This window comes from Haliotis rufescens, unplaced genomic scaffold, assembly GCF_023055435.1.
Source record: "Haliotis rufescens isolate VD_foot unplaced genomic scaffold, xgHalRufe1.0.p SCAF_7, whole genome shotgun sequence".
Classification (NCBI taxonomy): domain Eukaryota; kingdom Metazoa; phylum Mollusca; class Gastropoda; order Lepetellida; family Haliotidae; genus Haliotis; species Haliotis rufescens.
This window is the reverse complement of record NW_025964361.1, coordinates 46,961,395-46,980,025: the sequence shown is the minus strand read 5'-3', so window position 1 is coordinate 46,980,025 and position 18,631 is coordinate 46,961,395. Positions and strand designations below refer to the sequence as shown.

The following is an 18,631-nucleotide window of genomic DNA, read 5'->3' as shown; positions in this document are numbered from 1 at the left end:
AACCCTAGCTTTATATGCATTTGCCATCCAACTCTTTAAAAAAATAAACTTGATGTATAAGGATTTCTACTCATTTAATCTAAATCCAATAACTTTTGTTATTGTATTTTCTGCATGGATCTATACTCCCTGGAGAGGTGAATGCAGGCCCAATGTTCATCGTTCAGCTAGATAAAAATATGTTGATGCCAGGCATCTCTGTGATTATTTTCGGTTCAAATTGTACTCATAATCATATCTTTATGTGATGGATGGTATAAATTGGAATTGATAGAGTTTTGATACAGGTTTATTTAAAAAATATTACCAAGTTAATGAAGCTCACCAATTGAAGCCACAAAAAGTACTTCTGTCGCCATGACAATGAAGCAATGATGCAAAAATGGATTTGTTACCACACAATTCTTACATCATACTTTAGTTAATCTGTCAAGCCATGATGTGTTTTTTTGTTGACATTTTCATTAGGCCTAGATGAATGTGAAACACGTGGTCAAAGCCCTAAACATTCATAAAATTCATCATGGGATGCTAAATAACTGTTTTTCAGAGAATCAATGTGGTGTTTCGAGTTCCTTAGTGATATCAGTGTACATACAATTAGCTCCCTGTCTGCACCCACAAAGATCAATCGTTAAAATGAGTAGATTGTTTTACATAACAACTAATTGGAGACCTTGTATCACTCAGTAATGGATATTTTAACACTACATAATAAACTATTTTTTCACTCACCGAGCTGCTTCTGCTCATTGAGGCAATGGACATCCGGCTGCCAAAGTCACTTTCCTGATCACCTGCACAAAAAATAATACAAAATTTGCATTATCATTTTTTTCAAAATATAATGTCAATCCCCAAAAGGTAACCCCTTTTTCCAAAATACCCTGGTTAAACTATTCCCCACCCACATGTTTTCATTTCTCCACCTGCCAATCCCCATTTATACCATTTTCTTATACTGGCTTTTTGACAAGTGTTCTTGTGATCCTAAACTGGCACTCTTCACACAATACAAAATATCACATTGAAATTATTCAAATAAAATATGTGAACAAAAGATATTTTACCACCTTACATAGAGATCACATTAACAAAAGGAATCAACAGGTTCTGCAGCTCACCTTGAGTCTTTGGATGATTTCAGGTCATAACTTTATTTAAGAAATAAACGACGAGTGGGAGTTGTTTATTGTACGATAAACAACAACCACTCGTTGTTTATTTCTTACATGAGATATCAACGTTATGTAAAGCCTCTTTAAAGATGTTGATCAAATGTACAAGCTTTAATAATATTTACCAAAATTTGAATAATGATGACTCCCTGAATAGAATCCCACCTTGGAAATGTCGGACAAGTCCATTTTTTTTGTATTTCCCGCTAATTCTCACAATCCTCACATTGATTATCTGTACCTTATACAGATTGTCATATCTCTCCCACCTTTGGATGCGATCGTTCGGCCACTGCATTTTATCTGCGTAGCCCAGCTACATCTATGGTGAACAACTTACAAGACACTTCCCTCTCAAAAAAAACGTTGTCCAATATATGACGTCATCAAGTTGCGAGCGCATATTTGATTCGTTCTTCATTGTCCTTAGTGATTCATAGCGTAGCTATCTTATATCTTGGAATATAGGTGTCTTTAAGCTATACAGTAATATTAATTTCCTGATGACATCCATGGAAGAAGGAAGCTCACCTGGCATATGAGGATAGTCAACTCCCCCAATCGTGCAAGTCTTAAACTCCATGAGGTTCTCCGTCAACGTGCCCGTCTTGTCGGAGAAGATGTACTCTATTTGTCCCAGGTCCTCGGTGATGTTCAGGGCTCGACACTCCAGGCGTTTGTTAGAGAGTTCATGGTACACATCCTTGTCATTGTTGATGAAGTACACCTGGGCAATCTTCACCAGCTCCAGGGAGACGTACATGGGAAGTGGGATCACCGTCTGTAACAGGAGTTCTATCGTTAATCATTGATCCATTTCAGAATGCTGTCCCCAACGTGGCATGTGACGAGGGGTAACATGTAACTTCAGGAGAATTGTGTCTGTGTCTGTAATCTTAAAAGTATCTCTACTGGATAATTCCCTTGGGAGATCTAGGGCAGCAAGGCTCTCATGTCTAACACTACTGTACAGGGCTCTTGGGAGATCTAGGGCAGTAAGGCTCTCATATCTAACACTACTGGACAGGGCTCTTGGGAGATCTAGGACAGCAAAGCTCTCATGTCTAACACTACTGTACAGGGCTCTTGGGAGATCTAGGACAGCAAAGATCTCATGTCCAACTCTACTGGACAGGGCTCTTGGGAGATCTAGGACAGCAAAGCTCTCATGTCTAACACTACTGTACAGGGCTCTTGGGAGATCTAGGACAGCAAAGCTCTCATGTCCAACTCTACTGGACAGGGCTCTTGGGAGATCTAGGACAGCAAAGCTCTCATGTCCAACTCTACTGGACAGGGCTCTTGGGAGATCTAGGCAATCTCTAACTATAGAAGATAGGACTGTAGAGTGATCTAAGACATTAGGGTTCTTAAAGGGCATGGCTGAACAAGAACATTTCAAGTGCTCTACAGGACTAATTACCTGAAAAATGATGATGTAGGTCCAGAAGACAATGAATCCCTGGTAGACGGGGCTGAACTTGTCAAGGTCACCGAAGGGGATGAAGGGCACATAGTTGGTGTTATCTGTCAGGCCGTTGAAGTTGGACAGCCAGATTCCGCTACCTGGAAACAAAGCTTAGTGCTGAGAGTAACCATCTGGTGTACAAGAATTCTGGCTCACCGTTCGCACATTACATGATATTCTAACAAAGGACAATGGGACTGAATAATTACACAAATGATAATACATACCGGTTACATTCACAAAATATGCTTTTTTATTTATTCAAAAGCTGGGGGTGGTGGTGTGGTAGCCAAGTGGTAAAAGCTTGCATGGGTTCAATTCCACACATTGGTACAATTTCTGGTGTCCCCTGCCAGGATATTGCTGGAATATTGCTAAAAGTGTCATTAAACCTCATTCACTGACTCACTCATTCAAAAGCCAAAGATGGATTTCCTAACAAAGTATAAACTTGTAGAAATGTATTAATAATGAGGTGAGGTGAAATTGGGTTTAACGTCGCGTCCAAGATTATTGCACTTATATAGCAACGTGCATGCCGTGACGTTTAGATCGTAAAAAGCATATATACAGCAAAAGGCCGGGACTAAAAAATAAGTTCATTATATCGGTTAGTTTGTTATAAATGTGATCATAATGAACATAGTTTACTGTCTTGGGGAGGATTTGACATCAAATATATTAATCAAGATATACGTTTGAATCTTACTGTATTGATACAGCAGGTGTGTGAAGTTTCCGAGGTAGGAAAATTAAAGTGTCACTTGCACATATATTCTAAGTGTTTCAAGAGTCTAACTGAAAAACATGTTACAAAAGTGGTGACCTAGATAGGGCACATCTGGCTGAGCTGATCATTCCCTTCAACGCAGCAGTACCATGATTATGATTAATATTATTTGTTATATGATACATTTATATACCGCATATCCACTTACTAGTATCTACTCAAATGAGGTTTTATTTGTTTCCCAACCAGTGGATCCGTTTGCATTCCAGTTATAATTCTCAACTCCCTTAGGAGAATACAACCCAAGCTGCCTAGGGGTGCTAGAAGGCTTTTACATCCACCTCACATATCGGGTCCCCATTCCCTGCTGGGTGAACAGAGGCACATTTGAACTAAGTCACTTGCCCAGGGTGACACCATATGTTTTGATAATCCTGTTGCAAGTGTATGTATGTATTCGTGTTTCCACTATCTGGTCATCTGCCGTCGGACGAGTTGGTTCTTTTGAGTGCACAGAATGAATGTACTATACACTAGGGGTAGTGACAACATTGTTGGTCCCAAGGCTGAATAACAACCTGGTCTCTCGCAGGATACGATCTCAGCACCTGATGTATGACATAATTATGAATTGTTGATCACAATGTTTTGACATCATAAACAATGGCTGATGTCATTTTTGAATTGTTCATCACAAAAAAATAGACATCATACACAATATATGATGTTTTTTTTAATTGTTAATCAAAGTGTGACATCAAAAACGACAGCTGATGTCATTTTTTAATTGTTTATCACAATGCTGGGACATTATAAACAATGGCTGATGTCGTCTGTAATTGTGCTATGACACCTTGAACAATGCTGTACAGTTGATTCTGTCGAGTCGGAACAAAGATATCTAGCTATGGTGTAGTTGCTTGTTGTTTTACATTGAACTGACTAATCTCAGTCACTGATGTCTCGTACGTTTCCTTACATGACAGGGGGCACGGGTGGCCCAGTCGTCTAAGGCGCCGCGATTTGCTGTGCAGAGTTGCGTCCCTTGGGCACGCCAGAAACCTATGATTGTGGGTTCGAATCCCGGTTCGCCCCAATTATGTTTCTAGGTTTGTCAGCACCATACCTGTGCTCGTGGGTTTCACTGAAGTGGTAAACCTGACCTGCATCACTTCGGGCTTTCCTCCCACATTAAGCTGACACGCCACAATATAACTGGAATACTGTTGAAAGCAGCATTAAACCCAACTCACTCACTCACTCACTCACTCACTCCTCACATGACAAGGAGGACACCCCATGCACTGCTTATGCCAGAGAGGAAGTACATTATTGAATTTCTACAGAATATACATGAGTTGATTTGAAACCAAATACTTAACAGGTTTGGCTAACATATAACCAATCAATAGAAAAGCGGTTTTGAACACTTTTTAGTCATGATTAATGGGATTATCATAACACAAGGACCAGCAAAACACACCATACAAAGGAAAAGAAAACACATTTTTCAAAACAAACAAGTAGGGTTATAGATTATCCTCATATCAAATTGTTATTGAAAAAAGTAATTAAGTAATAGCAAATATTAGGACCACATAGTTGCTTAATTTTATTTTCCAGGCAAATATCACAGTCATTTACTGTTCCAGGGTTTTCGATTAGTTCAAATTCTGGGACATTGACTCATTTTCATCCAAAAGACTCTTTTCAAATACTGTAACTTTAGAAGAATATACTTTAAAAGAATGATAACATCATCATAATGTCCTATTGCTATTTGCCCCAGCAAAATCAGTGGTTGTTTTCACTTCACAGGGAGGCTTAAAAAGACCCCGCCATCAGGCAAAGGTTGAAGGTGGGTTCAACCACATTTACACGGGAGTGAGTGAGTGAGTGACAGTCAGCATTACTCAAGGTATATCATGATGACCTGAAAATACTAAGATCTGTGAAGCTGTGGTTGATAGCACGAGCAACGATCCACGGTGTCGGGTTTGGATGAAACAAACGTAGCCACCTGACCTTCAGGTTAATCGCCTCTTACGAGTATCATGGGAATGATGGGGACGTATTCTGACCAGCATATGTACCCAAGAATAGAGTGCACATGTACTAACCAAGGACTGACATTACTTTGTTTGTCAGTTTGTTGTTTAACGCCACACCCAGCAATATTCCAGCTATGGGACAGTGGCCTGTACAAAGTCAAATCTGGACCAGACAATCAACTGATTCATATGGCGGCGTCTACTTTCACATACAGTGTTATGAAAATAACTTTATCTACCTGTGATTGATGTTGTGTCAAGTTGACCCTTTCAGTTAACAATAGACTCATCCAGTAGACAATAAAATTATTTTAATGTAAAAACTGAATGCAAAGATTGTAAACAATCAAATTTTGACCAGACAATTAAGTGACCTGCATTAATTATGTCTGACCACACGATCCCGTAGTCGCCTCCTAATATGGGTGGCTTAAGACCAATTCTAATAAGGACCTTCGCTTGAGTCTGAGTAGCATATTGTTTTGATGAAAGCTGTTCTATCCATAGAAAATACATCTATTCTGACAAGAGTGAGTGAGTGAGTTGGGTTTAACGCCGCTTTTAACAGTATTCCAGTTATATCACGGCGTGTCAGTTTAATGTGGGAGGAAAGCAAGAAGTGATGCAGGTCTCAGACGTTTACCACTTCGGTGAAACCCACGAGCACAGGTATGTGCTAACAAACCTAGAAACATAATCGGGGCGAACTGGGATTCGAACCCACAATCATAGGGTTCTGGCTTGCCCAAAGGACGCAACTCTGCACAGCGAATCGCTGTGCCTTAGACGACTGGGCCACCCGTGCCCCCTATTCTGTCAAGACTGTCATGAAATCTAAATGATACAAGCATGAATGTAATAATCTGTTTAACAAATGTCCTATTTGGAATAGTAGAAGCCACGGTGGCTGAGTGGGTTAGATAGCTGACTTTATGTGCTGGCGATTAGTTGCCTTACTCAGTGTGGGTTCGACCCCGGATGGGACTCTGCCCCAAAAAGTATGAGAATCTAACTTTTGTTACATTTGACCACTTTCTGAATGGCATCGTTTGTTAATACTCTATTTATTATGAACACGTCATGATCAGCTGCTGAAATGAGATTGTGTTATTTATTGAAAATTATGTCAATAGGCCAACAAGGTCCATTTGGAGATAAACATACTGTGTTCTGGCCGTGCTTCATTGATTTTAGAACCGAACACACTTGTCTTTGACAAGCTAACCTGCCACCACTCATGTGCTGTAGCAAACATCAGCTGACTAGATGTAATTACATTAGAACCGAACACACTTGTCTTTGACAAGCTAACCTGCCGCCGCTCATGTGCTGTAGCAAACATCAGCTGACTAGATGTAATTACATTAGAACCGAACACACTTGTCTTTGACAAGCTAACCTGCCGCCGCTCATGTGCTGTAGCAAACATCAGCTGACTAGATGTAATTACATTAGAACTGAACACACTTGTCTTTGACAAGCTAACCTGCCGCCGCTCATGTGCTGTAGCAAACATCAGCTGACTAGATGTAATTACATTAGAACCGAACACACTTGTCTTTGACAAGCTAACCTGCCGCCGCTCATGTGCTGTAGCAAACATCAGCTGACTAGATGTAATTACATTAGAACTGAACACACTTGTCTTTGACAAGCTAACCTGCCGCCGCTCATGTGCTGTAGCAAACATCAGCTGACTAGATGTAATTACATTAGAACCGAACACACTTGTCTTTGACAAGCTAACCTGCCGCCGCTCATGTGCTGTAGCAAACATCAGCTGACTAGATGTAATTACATTCACAGTCAGAGCCACGGATAAACATATTTACGTTTATCATTTAACTTAAGCATTTATCCATGACATAAGCTTATGACATAAAAACATTTATCATTTAACTTAAGCATTTATCCATGACATAAGCTTATGACATAAAAACATTTATCATTTAACTTAAGCATTTATCCATGACATAAGCTTATGACATAAAAACATTTATCATTTAACTTAAGCATTTATCCATGACATAAGCTTATGACATAAAAACATTTATCATTTAACTTAAGCATTTATCCATGACATAAGCTTATGACATAAAAACATTTATCATTTAACTTAAGCATTTATCCATGACATAAGCTTATGACATAAAAACATGTATGTCATACCCCAATGACATAAGTATGCAAATTAGATATGCAAATTAGATAACCGGAAGAGCGAGCGGTTTGATTTGAAACTATATATTATAAGTGAAGTTACACCAGAGATATAATCAGATTACCCAGAATCGTTGTTGTTACCGTTATTAAAGTTTCAATTATTCTGCAAAAGTCTCTTCAAGTATTTTGTTTAAAATAATACGAGGAACTTTTTTTCTCTGCGAATTGTTTATTTTGGTTTACATGGCTATGGAAAACATGTATCACTACGCACGATCTATACGTAAGATTTCGACAAGTTGCTGATGTTAATGTTTAATGCAATTATTCCTTAATTTGGAAGCAAAAATGTGAAAATGATAAATAGAATTCATCACTCGTGTTTTTTAATATGGGAAATATCAACCTCGTCCCGTTAATCGGTATTCATACCGATTAACTAAGACTCGGTTGATATTTCCCATATTAAAAAACACTCATGATGAATCCTCTATAAATACCCCCCAAAACTATTCAAAACCCAAATAACTTTCAATTAACTTGCGTACAGAAATGCATGCAAAACCCAATTGTTTGAAAACAGCATGCGTAAACATCCAATGAAGCTTTTTCAGCATGCATACAACGGAGCTAATTTCGAGTCAAGCCTATATTTAGATCCATGACATACATCTAAAACATTATTTCATGTTTTGAAAATCTCAAAATGCTTACTCATTTTGGGAAAAACCCAATGGATGGTGAATAGATGAGTGACAAAAATATTGGTTACCCAATGAAAAATGTAATAACCCTATTAGAATAGAAACCTTCGAGTAAAAACTCAATTGCTCAAAAAGTTATCTGGAGCTCTGACAATGGAAGTGTAATAAATTGATACTTTCAAAAAGAAACATCAAACAAAACAGATTTTTAAAAAATAATGTTCCCCTTTAACTTAACAAGCTCTTTGAATGGACAGATTCCCTCCACAATATGCAATATGTCTAGAGTAGGCAACTGTGAGTTTGGGAAACATTGATATATTATCTTTTGAGTCGGCAAGTATGATTTTATACCATTAGCAACATCACCACAGGGGACACAAGAAACGGGCTTCAAAATTGTACTTTGTAAATTGTGGGAAATGGAACCTGGGTCTTCAGTATGATGAAAGAACCCTTTAAGCACCAGGCTACCCGAACACCACTCATATGCAGTAAACAATCAGGAGCAGACTAGGTATAATTATACATAGAATGTTTCCCAACTTACCAATCGCACAGAAGAAGCAGAGGAAGAGCAAGAGGATGACACACCAGATGACGTCCCGGTTGATCTTTCGCTCCAGCTTACTGCGCTTGTATCTGGGACCACGGTTGTTTAACATGGCCTTTGTTTCGTGACCTGAAAGAGGGAGGTAACCGGTGAGCGAACGAGTCAGTACTTTTCTAGGTCTATCTTGGCGACCAATGAGCCGAGCCGAGCCGAGCCGAGCCGAGCCGAGCCGAGCCGAGCCGAGCCGAGCGACCTCAAAGTGGGAGGTGACCAGTGGGTGAACGAGTCAGTACTATTCTAGGTCTATCATGGCAACCAATGAGTCGAGTTGGCCCTAGGTGAAATGCAGTTTGATGTTGTGTTGAAGATAATTGCACTCCTACAGCGACTTGCATGAACGTGTGTGTGGCCGCTTGCACTAGCACAGACTCATACCAATGTCATAGTGCTCGATCACTGAAATACCATGTCACAGTGTAGCATGGACACCCTACTCAGACACAGCACACTAACTCTGAGCTCACCAGTCTCGTTTCATCTCCTTAATGTTAAGCACAAACAGGGTAACAAGTACTATATTTTAACATCATTGACACAACATGGCCAGGGAATCCAGTGATTGACGTCATGAGCATCAGTCTACGCAATTGGGAAACCAAGTCCGCAAGCCTGACCACGCGATCCCGTTAGTCGCCTCTTACGGCAAGCATGGGTTGCTGAAGACCCAATCCTTACCCTGATCTTAATGGATCATCTCCAACATTGGCAAATGTTGAGTGTATAAGATGGCACCTAAATTGAAGTTTCAGCCATGTCTGGGATAGATTGCAGTACATTTACTAAGGTTCGCACAATTATGAGTGAGTGAGTGAGTGAGTGAGTGAGTGAGTGAGTGAGTGAGTGAGTGAGTGAGTGAGTGAGTGAGTGAGTGAGTGAGTGAGTGAGTGAGTGAGTGAGTGAGTGAGTTTTTACACTGCTATAAGCAATATTCCAGCTATATGACGGTGGGGGACACAAGAAATGAGCTTTACACATTGTACCAATGGATATGGATGATGGTCCATCTATTAGCTGTTACATCATTTTTTATATACCGTATTTGACATAATAAGCGCCCAGGGCGCTCTCAAAATAAGAAATATGGGGCTCTTATTAGAAGATTATTTTGGTGAAAAATAACAGAGTTGAAAGATCGTAAATTTTGTGGTTTATGCTGACAGCCTGAAATGTTTACATATGACAGATATATTTTTCCAGAATTTAATTTCCCATAATTAAGGATGCATATAACACACGTATTATACAAGAATAAATAAGTCTTGTGTACATTGATCAATCGGAAGGGGTGCAAATTGGGATTGTTCTCTAGCCAATATATTAGCAAATATTGCAGAGGGCGCTTATTACGTCGAATACGGTATTTTAATGTATACATGTGTCTCACAGGCAAATGGCTTGATGTTGTGTTGTTTTACTGACATTTTTACTGTTCATAAATGTGATCTACACATGTAACACATTAACAATCTATTTCCTTGGACATACCCCAGTTGTCAGATACCCTAGTTGTTAGACAGAACTCAAACGTTGCATTTGTGATTTTACATTATCTGACAAATGGGCGAGACCTGTTTCTTCTTCTGATTGGAATCCTGTGTGCTGTTTCTTTACTTCAACAAGTGAGTGAGGGCCTAATGGAGGAACAACATACCTGCATAAACCACGATTCCCTCGATGAAGTCAGTATTTTTCAGAATGCACCCTCTCAGGAGTAGGTTTTCGTTACTTAAGGGAATCTTTTCCTTTGATTGTTTTTCTCTGCAATGGAAAATAGAGTTTAAATGTATAATATCCTTTCAAATATGTAATTATTAAAAAGGTTATTCTGACATTTTGAAGACATACAATAATCCAATAGATTATGCGTGAAATTTTAAAAGGTGTTGTGAGTTGTTTGCTTTTATATATAATACTCAGCTGATATTGGCACCAAATATGAAATATAACATATATTACCTTTCATGTAAAAAAGAACAAAAAACATTCATAACATCATACATATTCTATACTTTCAGTTTTAATTGACAAACGTTTAGAAGCAATATTGTAAGATTTAGAAAAACAACAAAGGTAGATATTTAGCTTTAAAAAATATCACATAGAATACGTCCAGCTTGCACAAATTCCAGTTTATGTCAATATATCCTCATTCAAATAAACTTTTTTGTCTTCTCAAATCACAATGCTAAACAAACAACACACTTAGTGACAGAGACACAATTTGGACTACTTACACATAGCCTCTAAACTTGTAAATTTCTGAATTTGGAAGCTCAACCTCCAATTTATACTGGAACCTGGAGATCTCGAAATCGTTGCTGAACTGAAAGAATATATATACTTAATGTAAAACACAATGATTAGAATCACAACAACAATTTTCAAATTGTTTTTCTTTTGAGAAGGCTAAATTCTGAAATCAAAAGAAACTTAATTCAACAACTTTGATAAATAAAAATAAACAAAAAAAACAAGTGCAAACTCGGATCAACCAAACGTGCTCGTTAAATCTCCAACATCTTCGTCATCATCATCAAGAATTTTTCATCTCCTTCATCCTCATCCTCCTCCTCCTCATCATGATCAAGAACTTTAGATCAGGAATTTATTTTGACCGTTCCTAAATATTCCTAAATTGAAATAACAAATTTCCCTAATTCATGTTATAAAGTAACAACTTATGTTATGGCGTTATACAGGTGATATGTACATCACTGGCCAATTTGAACGAAATCACTATTTTTCCTTTAACTGCCTGCCAAAGGAACTAAGTTCAGAATCCTGGATAAATCTGTAGACTAAACATCTTGAAACAAAATTCCACAAATTACGTCATCGGGTATTGTGATGTTATTGTGAACTTAGAGGTGCAAGGCCCGTTCCACAAGGCGATCGTATTGTAGCGCGATGACAGTTGTTAGTCTGTTAAAGTATGTGAGTTGCGATAGTCTTAGCCCTACGATAATTTTGTGAATTCTAAAGGTGGACCGTTGTATGGTATTAAATTCATACGTTTCAATTTTTTTTGACGTGTTTGAAGTATTATTCTGTTAAACTCAATTGGATTATGCCGTGGACTTGCTCCCGTGTAAAACCAATTTTATGAAACTCGTGAATAGCTTTCGCTCGTCAGGTACCACAACTATTCACTCGTTTCATAAAATTGGTATTACACGGGAGCTCGTTTAGTATTCTATATTTATGACGCTGGTCTAAGGCCTGCCACTTCAGTGAAACACATGATCAGTGTTCCCGCTGGCTTTTGAAACTGCTAGTCCTTGTGGACTGGCAACTCTAAAAATTACCAGTCCCCTCTAATTTTTGCCAGTACCAACTTTCAACAAATAAAAAAAGGTATGAAATTTATTTGGTTTTAATTCTTTCAACATCATGTTCAGTGCAAAGATGTCATCTCTGAGGTAACTTAGTTAGATCTAAACATCATTCACACAAATTTCTCTCTTTTTTTAATATTTCGAGACAAAGTCGCTGAAAATTATGGTAGCAGACAACCTGACTTTGTTCGAAAAATGTACTTATATGAATATCACCAATGTTTTGTTCAACAACAAAGATTGATAAGGTACTTTATTTGCCGGTCCACAGGGACTGGCAGTCACATGAATTACCGGTCCACTCCTAATTTTACCCGTAAGAAACTGGTAACTACCGGTAAACGGGAACTCTGATGAGCTTGAGTATGGTGCTGACAAACCTATTAACATAATCAACTCATGGATTTGGACCTACGATCTTCCGCTACATGTTTTGTATGTTGATAGTGACATGAACACAGGCACAACGTGTCACATCTCAACCAAATTTGGTCAATTTGCATCAATTGTAACCATGGTAACAGTGACTAACAGATTTCTTAAATATGTCGACTGGAAATAGTATTTCACAATCAATAAAAAAAATGTATATCAATAAATCAGCATGTAAGGTGAGGTGAAATGGGGTTCAATGTCACATTCAAGATTATTGCATTTATATGGCAACGTGCATGCACATGTGTGTGCGTGGTTGCTTCCACTAGTCCGGACTAATGCCAATTTTATAGCGCTAGCCCACTGAGATACCATGCTGTAGTTTAACATGAAGATGAATACCCTACTCAGACACAGTATACTGAGCCAACCAGTCCTTGTTTTAGCCCCTTAATGCCAAGGACCAGGCAGGGTAACAACAAGTACCATCTTTTAATGTCTTTCGGTATGATGTGCCTTGGGATCGAACCCCCAACCTTCGGCTCTCCAAGCAGACACTCTCTCCACTTGACCACAGAAGTGACCAAATCAACACACGTCCTATTGTATACTTGTGTAGTTTTGTATTCATATATGACCTGAGGATACAGGACACAAGGAATTACAATGCCCCGAACATTATGGGGAATCAATACCTGCCTAATGAGGGCATCAAGTTCCATGTTGTGTGAAGAACATAATGGTGGGCATACCCATGCAGGACCACTTCATCAGCTGATGAAAGGGGACACCTTTTGTAGCCATATTGACAGTGATGAAGTGATAGTAATAAACTAACACAGCTCCCATTTTACTAATTGAGAACATGAAGCTTACCAAGTTCCACTATAGGCAACAACTTTCAAGTCACCTTGAACATTGCTCCACTTAGCAACATTTTCAGTAGATTTTAGTGTTATTTTATGGACAATAATTATGAGTGAGTGAGTGAGTGAGTGAGTGAGTGAGTGAGTGAGTGAGTGTAACAACACTTTGAACAGTATTCCAGTTATATCACGGCGTGTCAACTTAATGTGGGAGGAAAGCCCGAAGTGATGCAGGTCTTAGACATTTACCACTTCGGTGAAGCCCACGACCACTGGTAAGGTGCTGACAAACCTAGAAACATAATCAGGTCGAACAAGGATTCCAACCAGGGATCAAAGATTTCTGGTGTGCCATACTGTATTAATACATATATGGATAAATTGTTATATGATATGAAAATTAATCATAATTTCTTTATGGTGTGTACAAGCATTCTCAAGTCATTATTAATTGAACTGACTCAAATAATTAAATTATTTAAACATTTCATTGGCATAAATGGTCATATTTGGCTACAAAATGAATACCGTATTCGACGTAATAAGCGCCCCGCTCTAATAAGCGCCCATGGCGACATTTGCTAAGATATTGGCTAGTGAACAATCCCAATTAGCACCCCTTCCGATTGATCAATGTACATAAGACTTATTTATTCGCGTATAATACTCACTCGTGTGTTATATGCACCCTTATTTATGGGCATTTAATTCTGGAAAAATATATCTGTCAGCATAAACCACAAAATTTATCTTTCAACTCTGCATTTTTCACCAAAATAATATTCTAATAAGAGCCCCCTATTTCTAATTTTGAGAGCGCCCTGGGCGCTTATTACGTCGAATACGGTAATAGTTTAAATAATTCACTGGTGTAAATGGCCATATTTAGCTACAAAATAAATAATAGTTTAAATAATTCACTGGTGTAAATGGCCATATTTAGCTACAAAATAAATAATAGTTTAAATAATTCACGGGTGTAAATGGCCATATTTAGCTACAAAATAAATAATAGTTTAAATAATTTAATTTGCCACAAATTGCTTACCGTATTTGACGTAATAAGCGCCCAGGGCGCTCTCAAAATTAGAAATAGGGGGCTCTTATTAAAAGGTTATTTTGGTGGAAAAAAACAGAGTTGAAAGATACATTTCGTGGTTTATGCTGACAGCCTGAAATGTTTATGTACGACAGATATATTTTTCCAGAATTAAATGCCCATAATTAAGGGTGCATATAACACACGAGTGCGTATTATACGCGAATAAATAAGTCTTGTGTACATTGATCAATCGGAAGGGGTGCTAATTGGGATTGTTCACTAGCCAATTTCTTAGCAAATGTCGCCGTGGGCGCTTATTAGAGTGGGGCGCTTATTACGTCGAATACGGTATATTAAGCTACAAAATAAGCTGCCTCTAATCCAAAGTTCCAAAAGACCCAAAACTCTCAGGTCAGTGAAACCCGTAATCTTAATTTCAGTCTGGACGATAGGTTGTCACATCAACCAAGAAATTTTTTAATTCCTGTTATGGAATATCAATGAGTGTCCTTACTGAACAGCTTCACTGAGGTAAAAACCATTTCCTGGTTGTATAGTAGATAATCAATTGTACGCTGTACACAGCTGTGAAATGTCAACATGACCACATACACATGGAAAGTTATTCAAGTTTTTATTATTTGTTTTCAGTTTTAGCACCATCATCACCAACACTGCAAACACAGAAAAGTGAGTGAGTGAGTTGGGTTTAATGCCACTTTTAACAGTATTCCAGTTATATCACGGCGTGTCAGCTTGATGTGGGAGGAAAGCCCGAAGTGATGAAGGTCTGAGACATTTACCACTTCGTTGAAACCCACAAGCACAGGTATGGTGCTAAAAAACATAATGGGGGCGAACCGTGATTCGAACCCACAATCATAGGTTTCTGGCGTGTCCAAGGGACGCAACTATGCACAGCGAATCGCGGCACCTTAGACGACTGGGCCACCCGTGCCCCCCAAACACAGAAAAGGTCAGACTATTCCACAAAACTAAATGTCACAAAACTAAGCTTCAACAAGCTAATGGGCTAACAGAATATATTATATTTCGTATTTATCAAATTAATTAATCCACAAATCCAGCCAAGACTATTAAACAAGTTTTACAAGCACGGTACTTCTTTATCACCTTCTGAATTACATAGTACAATGTTAGTAATTTCGAAGAAAGTCAAAGATCCAAGGCTGAAAAAGGTACTGAATTAAAACAAATGAATTGATTCCTCAAGGTCATAATATACTACTGATTTTGTAACTGACGTGATAAATACTCCCCTGCGATATTCCAAATGAGATCTGACTGATCACAAGAAAAGGCTAAGTTGTTTGACAGTGCTGTTGACTTCTGTACACACCGAATCAATTATTGATGTCACAGTATTGGCTTACCTGTGGGCTGCCATTCATCACTGAATGCAACACAATCTCAGCCTATAGATCACAGTTTAGTTGCAACAGTTATGTTCTGCATCCACATGGGCATACAGGAATAGAGAGATGTGATAATGGGTACACACTACATGGTGCTTACAGCAATATTGACAGCCACATCACAATGAGAGTGAAGGAAGGTGGTTGCGAGATGAAATGGGGATTAACGTTGCATTCAAGATTATAGCACTAATATAGCGATGTGCATGCACGTGCGTGTGTGTGTGTGTGTGTGTGCGTGTGGATGTGTGTGTGGCTGCTTGTAACTAAGTCTGGACTGATCCAATTTATAGTGCTAGCCCACGGAGATATCATGCCTCAAATTAACATGAAAACCCCACTCAGACACAGCATACTGACCAGTCCTTGTTTTAGCCCCTTAATGCCGAGCGCCAGACAGGGTAACAACAAGTACCATCATTTAACATTTAAGTACCCTATGCTCACTGTCCCCAGTACCCTATGCTCATTGTCCCCAGTACCCTATGCTCATTATCTCCAGTACCCTATGCTTGTTGTCCCTAGTACCGTATGTTCGTTGTCCCCAGTACCCTATGTTCGTTGCCCCCAGTACCCTATGCTCATTGTCCCCAGTACCCTATGCTCATTGTCTCCAGTACCCTATGCTTGTTGTCCCCAGTACCCTATGCTTGTTGTCCCCAGTACCTTATGCTTGTTGTCTCCAGTACCCTATGCTTGTTGTCTCCAGTACCTTATGCTTGTTGTCCCCAGTACCCTATGCTTGTTGTCTCCAGTACCCTATGCTTGTTGTCCCCAGTACCCTATGCTTGTTGTCCCCAGTACCCTATGCTTGTTGTCTCCAGTACCCTAAGCTTGTTGTCCCCAGTACCCTATGCTTGTTGTCTCCAGTACCCTAAGCTTGTTGTCCCCAGTACCTTATGCTTGTTGTCTCCAGTACCTTATGCTTGTTGTCCCCAGTACCTTATGCTTGTTGTCTCCGGTACCCTATGCTTGTTGTCTCCAGTACCTTATGCTTGTTGTCCCCAGTACCTTATGCTTGTTGTCTCCAGTACCCTATGCTTGTTGTCTCCAGTACCTTATGCTTGTTGTCCCCAGTACCCTATGCTTGTTGTCCCCAGTACCCTATGCTTGTTGTCCCCAGTACCTTATGCTTGTTGTCTCCAGTACCCTATGCTTGTTGTCTCCAGTACCCTATGCTTGTTGTCTCCAGTACCCTATGCTCATTGTCTCCAGTACCCTATGCTTGTTGTCCCCAGTACCCTATGCTTGTTGTCCCCAGTACCTTATGCTTGTTGTCTCCAGTACCCTATGCTTGTTGTCTCCAGTACCCTATGATGCTTGTTGTCCCCAGTACCCTATGCTCATTGTCCCAAGTACCCAATGCTTGTTGTCCCCAGTACCCTATGCTTGTTGTCCCCAGTACCTTATGCTTGTTGTCCCCAGTACCCTATGCTCATTGTCCCCAGTACCCTATGCTTGTTGTCTCCAGTACCCTATGTTTGTTGTCCCCAGTACCCTATGCTTGTTGTCCCCAGTACCTTATGCTTGTTGTCTCCAGTACCCTATGCTTGTTGTCCCCAGTACCCTATGCTCCCTGTCCCCAGTACCCTATGCTCATTGTCTCCAGTACCCTATGCTTGTTGTCCCCAGTACCCTATGCTTGTTGTCCCCAGTACCTTATGCTTGTTGTCTCCAGTACCCTATGCTTGTTGTCTCCAGTACCCTATGATGCTTGTTGTCCCCAGTACCCTATGCTCATTGTCCCAAGTACCCAATGCTCGTTGTCCCCAGTACCCTATGCTTGAATAAAGTAGGTATCAAGTGGTTATTTTGTCCATGGCTTAAGCCACTAGTCTCAAGTCAGATACGTTACCCTCATAAGCTCAGCGAATAATGGTAACACTAAGAGCCATGGTCGGGCAAGCAGACACCAGGCTGATTCAGTGCCATGTATCTGGACAACATATTAAGCTTACCGTATTGCTCAACAACAACTAGTGTGACTATTTTCAAGCTGCAATGACTAAGCTGGAATAATGCTGACTGTTGCATAAACAGCATTCACTCACACTGCCCAAACTCCCATGCTCAACAACACCAAACCAACCATCCAGCACGTACCTCGAATCCGCTGACTATCTGCCTCTGCTTGAGATTGTTCTCCCCGTCCAGATTGCTGGTCTCGAGGTGGCAGAGCCCCATCGGGTCACTGGACTTCAGCAGTAGGATATCAGCAGGGATGATTTCATTACAAGACAAGTGGATGAAGTCGCCAGGATGAACATCAGACCAGTGTTGTTTTACGTAACGTCGGCCTTCCCTGAAACAAGATTTAGATGGAAAACTGATTTTTATATCTTTACTTATTTTATTTACCCCTGTATTTTCATGTGAGCCAATTGAAACGATGTCCATAATACCCAAATGTCAAGAAACGGGTGGGTGAAAAAAATTGAATACCCTCTAAAAAGTGTGCATTCCCAGACAAAATCAAACCCGTGGGTAAAATACTCAAATATTCAAAAACATATCTAGAACTCTGAGAATGAATACTGTACTGACACTGTGTTAAGGTGAGGTGAAATGAGGTTTAACGTCGCGTCCCTTTGATATTCAAACAGCCAACTAGGTACTTATTAAAGAACATTTTCCTATTAATTTCTTATCATGCTTTATCATGCTGTGTGA

General features: G+C 39.5%; 1 protein-coding gene across 1 annotated transcript in view; it reads right to left on the bottom strand.

The window, feature by feature from the left end:
• The window catches only part of LOC124143681 (phospholipid-transporting ATPase VA-like), a 98,957-nt gene that overhangs the window by 46,603 nt on the left and 33,723 nt on the right, over positions 1-18,631 (bottom strand). Inside the window, exons 2-8 of the mRNA XM_048387452.1 lie at positions 18,065-18,263; positions 11,142-11,230; positions 10,559-10,665; positions 8,845-8,976; positions 2,602-2,744; positions 1,710-1,959; positions 736-797 (exon numbers count right to left, since the gene is read on the bottom strand). Coding sequence (XP_048243409.1) covers positions 736-797; positions 1,710-1,959; positions 2,602-2,744; positions 8,845-8,976; positions 10,559-10,665; positions 11,142-11,230; positions 18,065-18,263 — 982 coding nt within the window. The remainder of the gene's footprint in view (positions 1-735; positions 798-1,709; positions 1,960-2,601; positions 2,745-8,844; positions 8,977-10,558; positions 10,666-11,141; positions 11,231-18,064; positions 18,264-18,631) is intronic.